The following is a 9,309-nucleotide window of genomic DNA, read 5'->3' on the forward strand; positions in this document are numbered from 1 at the left end:
CCCTCCTCCTCCACCATCTTCCTCCTCCTCCTTTACCCTCCTCCTCCACCCTCCTTCATCCTCCTCCACCCTCCTCCTCCTCTTCCTCCTTATAGTGAGGCAAATGGGATGAGGTTTGTGGAAATGAGAAAAGAATGCAGTCACTCCTGAGGGAATAGACACCTATGGTGAGGTCACAGAGCCCAGTGTCCAGGTGCAGCAGTCACTGACACATGGGAGGGTCGTGCACAGCGGAAGGCGCTGGCTGTGGTGGGAGAGGCCCAGTGAAGCCAATTTGCTACCTGGCAATGGCCCAGGAGGAAGGGAGCACTGGCCATAGTTTTGCTTGCCTGGAGCTGCGGTGGGAGGCACCTGTGGCGTGGGGTGCCCTCTAATGTGGCTGTAGCTCTCATGACCTGAGGCTAGGGAGTCCACTCTCTCAGCACCTGAGGAATACGGAACTTGAGGGCCTGCAGTCTATTAAAAAAGAGGATCTCACCCAGGCCCTGGGAGGTGCGTCCGGCCCTAACCTCCTGGGGACAGGACGTCAGAGGCTGTCAGCAGCCCAGTGTGGAGGCCAGAGATGGGTGTAGTCTCACGGTGGCTGCCTCCCGCTTCGCGTGGTGGAAAATAGCCTGGGCATGTTGGTTCTGGATGCATGAGGCATGAATCACCTGTAGGAGGATTGGAGCCTCCCCTAGTTTGACCAAACAGGTGCACCCCACAGAGGCCATTCCAGAACTGTAAGAGTCCTTCAGGCATTGGCTCCAGGGTGCTCCCAATACGTTGGGCACAGCCCAGGAATCTGCAGAAACACGACCCCGGGTGGGGTTATGGTCACAGCAACCTCCCCGGCACTGGCACCACTGGCTCTATGGCTGGGCTCAGCCCGCCCACCTCCTGTGTGGGCCCTGCAGTGACAATTGTGGGAGGTGCTTGCTGGCCAGAGGGCTTCCGGCCTGCAGGGCAGTGCTGCCCTCCCTGAGGGATGGGGACTCCCCATGTCTGGCTCTTCCCAGGGCCCCATCAGGTCACCGATGGTTTGGGCAACAGGGTCGCTGCCGCTGGTTTCTCTCTGCTTATCGGCAGGGGCTGAGGAACAAGAAAAGCGTGGCCTCAGCTTCCTGCCCCCTCCGAAGGACCCATGTGCCAGGTCTGGCCTGTCCTGCAGGTGCTGTCCCCATGTTCCTAGGGAGACATTAGCGGCTGAGCCTCTGTCAGGAGGAATCAGACACGGGGCATGGCTAGAATCTGGGGGCACAGCAGCACCGAGCGTGTCCCGTAGTGCCCACGTCTATAAGGGCATTGTGTGCAATAGCAGCCACCTTTTTAACTGGGCATAATGATCTGCAGCTGCAAGGAAGTTTTCAGCTGCAGAAGCCCATAGCCAGGATGGGCGTGCTTGGTCCAGAGGCTCTGGGAGTCGTGATTGGTGGTAGTGAGTTTCCATATGAAACTCACAACGCAGGACCTGGGCACTGCCTGGGAGACCACCTGCTGGGCCAGCTGCATGCTGTATTCTGCTGTGGCCCCAGTAAGGTGCGGAGGGCTTCTGGGTGGTGGCATCTGTGTGCCTCAGCAGAACGGACAAGTGGGGTGCAGGTGCCTCCATAGCAGAATGTCCCAGTATGCGCAGGGCCTGCCACAAAGTGGCTGGCACACGAATGCTGAAGACTCTGGTTTTAACTGCAAGGGGAATGTGGTGGCTCATGGGGGCCAGGTGATCCCGAGAATCTTTACTGCTGTAAGGATTTACTACTGTGAACCCACTGTGTGTTGGTTGTGGCCCAGCCATGGTCATGGAGGAAGCCACTAAAACGACCAGCGTGGTTTTCACTTCCTTCTTCTAGGGGCTTCTGAGCAAAATGCTGTCCATGTAATGCCACAGGGTACAGGGGCTTACACTGAATCACGGGGAGTCCTGGGGCACAAGTTACAGCCAGGGGCTGGCCAGCCTACTGAGACCACCTTAGTGCAATCTGGTAAACATGTACTGGGTCCCTTTTAAAGTGAAAGCAAACGCAGACTGCCACCCCTTTGTGATGGGAATGAGCAGAATGCATTGGCCAAGCCTCCTGCTGCAAAACACTGTGCCCTGGGCCTTTGTCTGCCCTCTGCTGACTGGACTGTATGTGGGATCAGAGCCTTGATGATGCTGGAGGACGATCTGGTGGCTGCTCGACTTGGATTTCGGCACCAGGGAGTGACAAGCACTGTTTCCGCCTCATGTTTTAGTGGAGGAGACAAACAGCAGGCAAAGTTATGAGGGTATGATATGCTGTGCAGCCAGCGGTGATTACACAGAATAAAGGATAATGCTGAGGTGGCCTGGAGTGCCCAGGGGAGTCGGTGTGGGGGGAGGATGCTGCTCAGTAGCATCACCATGGTGGCCTCATTGCGGAGAAAGCATCAGAGCAGAGGCCAGCAGGGGGCAGGTCAGTCCTGCAGAAACCTGGGTGGGTTGAGGAAGAGGGAAGCAGGTGCGGCCACCCCGAGGCAGGAGTGTGGGCTGCCGCCGGCGGCCTCATCAGCAGCACGTGGAGTGATTTCAGGACCTCAAAGAGCACAGATGGGCTGCAGGTGGACTGAGTGAGTGGCGGCTGCTTGTTCTGTCTTTTCTGTCCCCAATCCAGTGTCCTGAGGTCATTCCCTGCCATTCACAGCTGGAGGGGTGGAAACTGCAGGCTCGGTGGCGGAGGGGGGCCACACTGCTCTGTGGCAGGGGTGGACTTGGCAGCCCGGGGCCCGTCAGGTTCTCAGTCTGTGCTGAGGTTGGACCTGTGCCTCACCTCCTCCTCGCCCACGTGACTCTCAGACGCCAACCCAAATTAGAGGAGAGGGATTCTTCTCCTGTGCTCTCTTTCACTTTTCTTTCTGGGCTGCACCGGGACCTTGGCAGAACTCTGAGGTTTAAGCGAAAGTGTTTTGTCTGAAAGTCCTTGCAACACTTTCGCTTCCGTGTCCACCCGTGATCTCCCCAGCCTGAGTTTCCAGTGCTTTTCACCAGTGTCGACTTCCAGTCACAGTCCATGTGTCTGAAACACTGCTCTCAGCCACGTGCTCTTGAATTTCCAGGGGATACTGAAGTGAGTCTGGACACTTACTAAGGGCCTTGACAACATCAACCTGGACACCATCAGAGCCTTGACACCATATTCTGGGAAGCTGTTGGTGAGGGTGCATGTGTGGGTGTGAGAGGAGGGAGGCTTCCAGGAGCAGCAAGGATGTTGTCACACACGCTGAGGGTGTCCGGTGGCCCCATCAGACGCAGGGTGTGTGGACCCTGGGCAGAGCCCTGGAACATGGTTTTGACCTGGTAGGGAAGGGCAGTCAAGGAACACAGCGTGTGTATTTCCGTGGGGCAGGGCGGGGGCTTTGTGGGGGTGAGTTCTGACGACTGTCCACCTCCCAGCTCCTCAGAGTGCACCGCCCTGCACTCTGATATTTGAATTCAAGATGCCACTAAGACAACTGAAAAACATCAAAAATACCAAACTCAGAGAACCTGAGGCAAAGATCGGGCAGGGCACAAGGACAGGGGATGAGAGCAGAGGACAGGGGTCCCGCGTGCAGCCTGGGCATCGGGCTCCAGGTAAACCTGATGCACCGCCCCTGGGAGAACAGCTTTTTTTTGAGATGGGCTCTCACTGTCGCCCAGGGGAAAGTGTAATGGCAGGATCTTGGCTCACTGTAACCTCTGTCTCCTGGGTTTAAGCCATTCTCGTGCCTCAGCCTCCCTAGTAGCTGGGATTTCAGGCTCCTCCCCGATACCTGGCTAATTTTTTGCTATTATTTTTTTTTAAGTCGAGATGGGGTTTCACCATGTTGGCCTGGCTAGTGTTGAATTCCTGACCTCAGGTGATCCACCCACCTTGGCCTCCCAAAATGCTGGGATTACAGGCGTGAGCCATCAAGCCCGGCCGAGAACAGCCTTATTGATGCTGAGGAGTAGTGAGGGAGGGAAGGCTATGTGAGAGGCCGGGAGGATGTCGGATGAGATCAGGGATGGGGAGATTCACAGTTGATTTTCAGAGCTGGAGGAATTCCAGGTGCTGGCAGGAATTTGTGGGTGTCCAGTGGGTGAAACAAAGATTGTTGGAACGAAGATAGTTGAGGGTCACTGTCAGTCAAAGGTAAAAGTAGTGAGATGTTGGGAGGGTGATCTGCCACGTAATATCAGAGGGAACTCTTTTTCCAGGATTCTTAAGGAGTTATTTGACTTCCAGCAGCAAAGAAAAAAAACCCACACATATTCAGAAAAGGGAACAAACCATTTCTCTATCCCTTACATTCTGCTTTTTCTTGTAAGCAGAGTTCAGAAAATCAAACAGAGAAATAGAAAAAATAGCCTATGTGTTTTATTGTAAAATAAAATGTCACCCGGACTTTTCAGAAATGCAAGGAAGCGTTGACTGAAGACTGTTGAAATAGAAGTCAGTGTGCTGCAATAGGGAAGGTCGTTGCCCTGCCCGCTGCTCAAGCCAAGGCGGGAGGATTTAAGCCCTGAGGGGAGCTGGGGGATAGCCCCGGAGGTCGTCAGGAGGGAAGTTGGCTGGTGTGATTGGGCCATCTGTGTTTGCCAATCTGCTCTTGTTGGAGTTAGGCTTTCATCCTCCCGCACAGGCGAGGCTGCTTTCCCCTTGGGTAATTCCATTTACAGGGATGAGGCATCTGACTTGCTCCGTTAATCTCCTACCACAGCATGGCTCAAGGTGGAAATCCCTTGTACATCATCAGTGAGCACAGACTGTACGTGCTTTCCAGGGAACCGTTCTGGATCTCATCTGAGGCTGAGTGAGTTTCCCTGTTTGTTTGGAGACCCTCACACGTCTGCCTGCATTCTCTGTTCCTAACGTTTGCAACTGTCATTGCCCACCCTGGACTGCAGCAGCAGAAGCCACACGTGGTGGTCCCAGTGTGCCTTTATCCACACAGAGGAGCAGGGATGCTCCGTCCTCCTCTGTCCCTTTCCCTTGAGTTGATAGATGCTTCTCAGCAAACAGGCCCGAATTCTACTCCATCCTTCTCTGTTGCAACAGCAGTTCCTCTTAATTCGGTGGAGGTTGATCTCCCTCTGCGTAGCTCTTGCCCTGATGCGATTCTCTTCATTGAACATGCCGCTCTACTCCTTTGTTAAGTGTCTCCGTGTTTTAAGTATTTTTATGCTTAACCACACATTTTCTTATTGCCACTCCAAGCAGAAATAATCTTTTTTTTTTCTAAAGTCCTAATGCTTCATGAAATCACATTTTGCCCCAATATTTTTTCTGTATTTTTGCTTTTAATGTTTTTATTTCTTAAAGGTATGCTTTCGCAGGAACTAGAAACAAGGACTGTCTTAAATCTGCAGTTTTCAGGTTTATTCTAGACAGTTTTATAATAACAATGTGATGTTATCATAATATATTATGTTAGATATGATTAACTTATTCATAATGATTTCTTGATCCCCTATGATGTGTTAGGAATTCACGTATGCACTGTGGTACGATGAGCGAAATGCGCACTTTCCCTTCCAGCATACAAAGGCAAATGTTCCCCATGGGACACATGGGGGGCTCCATTCATTGGTGCCTGGCTGCTCTTTGCCTGCGTGGTGACTGTTGGCACCTCTGTATCATAATTCTTTATGACTTAAATATATGCACTTTGGGGGGCCAAGGCAGGAAGATTACTTGAGCCCAGGTGTTTGAGACCACCCTGGGCAACATAGTGAGAACCTTGTGCCTACCGAAAAATGTGTTAAAAATTAGCGGGGTTTGGTGGCTCACACCTGTAGTCTCAGCTCCTTGGGAGGCTGGGGTGAGAGGATCTCTTGAGCCCAGGGAACCCAGGAGTTTAAGCCTGCACTGAGCTGTGATCACGTCACCGCACTTCAGCCTGGGCAACAGAGTGAGACCTTGTCTCAAATAAAATTTTTAAATCATGAGGAGGTCAAGTCTCATTTGGACACACCTGAGTTTGTGGCTATAAAATGCCTGCAGTTGATACACCGTGTAGCGGCAAGTCTGCAAACCGCTCCCGCACTCACTCCCAAAACCCAAGTCCGGTCTTTTAGATGGTATTACCTAGACTTCATTTATAAAGACAGATGTTTAATTTTAAAACATATCATGAGTGCTTTAATAACTAAACATCTTTAATATCCATTAGCGAAACTGAAACTTATAGCATGCTTAACTTCTTAATAAAATGTCTGTATTTAAAAACAAAAAAGAAACAAAAACAAACACAAATGTTACAGAGAGTCAGTGAAATGCACAGAAGGTGAGGTGGTAACAATTCTAAAGTTAGAAATACAGAGAACCAGAGGGATGGAGGTCACCAGGGGGAACTTGTTACAATTTCAAATTGCGAAATTGAGGAAGAACACAGTGACAAAGTGAAATTTTAGCTGAGACCCCAGAGCTGGGGAGCAGGCAAGGCAGAGTTGTTGGTGAAGGACAGATGCCCTGAGATGGAGTCAGCCTGGCCCACGTGACAGTTTAGGAGGACAGATAGGGTTAGCTCATGACCGGAGCACTCTGGATCAGTGGTAGTTAACCAGAAACCAAAGAAGGCTGCACAGGCTTCACACCCTGAATCCTCTTGTGCCCGTCACTGTCATTGTCTAAACAAGGGGAAGAGCTGGGACTGTTTCTCCATCAGACCCACTCTGTCCTCCCCGGTATCGGTATTGGGCTCCCCATATATGCAGCATCTCAGTGGGGTGTGTGTGCCCCTGAGCTGTCCCTTCAGGCAGGCAGAGCATCAGTCTGGGGCTGAGACCTGCTTAGAATCTGCACGCGGTGGATGTGGGGAATACCTGCTCCCTCACCCTGGGCTCTGGGCATTTGTGGTTGGTGCTGGTGGTCACAGCAGTGTCTGGGCGATGAGATGTCTTAGTCTGGAATGGTGACTAACCCGCTCGAGACACCTTCATTTCACTGAAGCTTGTAACCTCTCTGTCATTTTACCAGTGACCATCCGCTACAAGTAGCTGTGGCTTGAATATAGTTTCCTTTCCAAATGTGTGTTTTAAATTCACCAACAGCAACTACCAGATCCAGAGTAAATACGAGGGGCTCACGCTGGACTCCTCCCTGGGCTGTGTTCCTGTCCTGAAAGCCTGTTATAGGACATGTCGGACAAGTGCTCAGGGTCAGGGGGAATCAGGGGACAAAAGGCAAGGACAGACAGAAGGGAGGGTCATGTCACTCCAGCAAGATGTCAGCCTGGCCCTCAGGGACACTGGGCTCAGGCAGTGACCCTGTCCTCTTGGAGGGGAGGAGGAAGACAGGCTTAGGAAGGTGCAGACCCCACCTGTGCTGTGCCTGGTGGGGAGGCTGCAGGTGGAGGCAGGACAGCAGGGGGCGCTGTGGCATTCCGGGCAAATGCTCTGAGCATCTCAGAGGGTGCTCCTGGTTCATTCCCTTTCCCCAGACCTGGTTTCCTGCTCACCTGCTGATGTGCCAGATATTTGGGGTATCAGAGCCTCAGCGCTCTGCAGCAGCGACAGGAACTGAAGGTTTCTGGTGAAATGTTTTTTGTCTCTTTATTTTTCTCATTGCCCCTTTGAGGCTGTATTTTCCAAGCAAAATCAGGTTCTCAGCAGCTTGAAGGCAAGCCAGGAGTGTGCACGCTGCAAAGTGCAGAGGAGCATTTGTGCATGTGCGTTTTCTGGGAGTGAAGGTGACTTTACAGGTGTGAAATCCAGGTCTTAGTAGTTGTGGCTGGGAGGTGTGTTTAATGAGACCCTCAGTGTGGACTGCTTCGCTTTCCATTCCACGCTCCCGTGTTCGCTAACCACCCATTTCCCTCTTAAAGCTGCTTCAGTGGATCTCATGCAACCCTGTGTCTTAAAAGGCAAATGCATAATCTGGGATTGTTTAAAGAATGATCTCCAATTCTTTAGCACAGAGGATGGTGGTTTTTCCTGAGAAGGAATGATTTTGTGACTGCATGAACTTTAAGCTGACACGGATTATTTGTCCAGCACATGGGGGTTCTTTGATAGTGGATCCAGAGAAAGTGAGGCTGAGTGAAAAGGCAGAGCAGTGGACGGGAAGATCGGTGTTGTCATTTGGACCTTCATTTCAGTTTGGGTCTGAAGCCCAAATTCCTGATTGAAATTCCTGGATTTAGGGATTGTATTTTGTTCGAAAATTTGATTTAGGTTTCTGATACGTGTATCCCAAGTATGTTGACATAGACATACGTCACACATTAAAGAGGCGTAAACAAAGGGAGCTTGTTAGAAGACATTTATTTGGGATGAGGAAAGGAAACTGAGGACATGGTACAGGACTAACAAGGATGTCTTTAACTCTCAAAGTAAATTGTGAGCTTATTTTCATCTGCAAGCTCAGCGGCAGCATCTTACACGAGGAAATCCGCAAAACCCAGATGGGTGTTCTCCGAAAAAACAGACAGCCAGTCTGCAAACGCAGCGTGAGCCTCTGCCTGAGCCTGCGGATGCACAGAGAGAATCAGAAATCGATCACCAGGGTCAGCAGTGGGTGGTAAAGGGAATGTTGGGAAGTCACGTTCTGGCTGATGGGTAATGTTGGCTGCATTAGGACCAGTAGCACGAGCAACCTCCGTCAATAGGAATAAATACACAGAACAGTGCTGGTCACACAGGATTCTATTCACTCATTCTCCTTTGCTCTCATTTCTGTGCTTCTGCCCCATTATACACACAGCTGAACACACTCTGCGGCTTGGCTCTGCTTTTTAAAAACTATTCCATAAATAGAGCAAAATATTCTCCATGTAATTAAGTCCACTTGTTTAGATCCAGAAAGAACTAGTCAGACTGTCTCTTCATATCTTAAACCTACTGAATTTCACAGACGTATCCTGGAATCAAGTCTTTATTTTTTACTTCTGTTCTTTTTCTAAAGTGAAAGGATGATTTAAAAAGCAAAGGAATAAAAGAATGACTACTCGACAGGCAGAGCAACCTCAAGTCTGTTGGACTTACTTGGCTCTCTATTCGATTTATAGATGAGAAAAGCAGGGCCCCGAGCTGCTAAGTAAAGCCACCTCAGTGACATCCGCCACTGAGACTCGATTCCAGAGCCCGTTTCCTGTATGTCCCTCCAGACTCTGCAGCTCTGCATGCTGGCCTCTCTCACCTGAAAGCTGACGTGCGGCACCTTCATCCCATGCAAAGGAAAGAGAGGCTTCCTCTGCGTCCGCTCCTGGCTGCTCCTGGGCTGCAAGCTCGTCAGCTCTTGCCTGGAGTGGCTCCCCCTGGGCCCGCAGGACCACCAGGAGAACGGCGGCAGCGAGGAGGGCCAGGGTCCTCATGGCTGGGTGACCTGGAGGAGGGAGAGCAGGAGTGGA

The 9,309-nt window shown here is 51.3% G+C and overlaps 1 protein-coding gene across 1 annotated transcript in view; it reads right to left on the bottom strand.

Annotated features, from left to right (window-relative positions):
• Positions 1–8,217: 8,217 nt before the first annotated feature.
• Positions 8,218–9,309, bottom strand: part of LOC108293123 (demidefensin-3-like) — a 6,423-nt gene continuing 5,331 nt past the window's right edge. Inside the window, exons 2-3 of the mRNA XM_017514375.2 lie at positions 9,099–9,284; positions 8,218–8,427 (exon numbers count right to left, since the gene is read on the bottom strand). Coding sequence (XP_017369864.1) covers positions 8,324–8,427; positions 9,099–9,273 — 279 coding nt within the window. The 5' untranslated portion in view covers positions 9,274–9,284 and the 3' untranslated portion in view covers positions 8,218–8,323. The remainder of the gene's footprint in view (positions 8,428–9,098; positions 9,285–9,309) is intronic.

This window comes from Cebus imitator, unplaced genomic scaffold (assembly GCF_001604975.1).
Source record: "Cebus imitator isolate Cc_AM_T3 unplaced genomic scaffold, Cebus_imitator-1.0 Scaffold523, whole genome shotgun sequence".
Classification (NCBI taxonomy): domain Eukaryota; kingdom Metazoa; phylum Chordata; class Mammalia; order Primates; family Cebidae; genus Cebus; species Cebus imitator.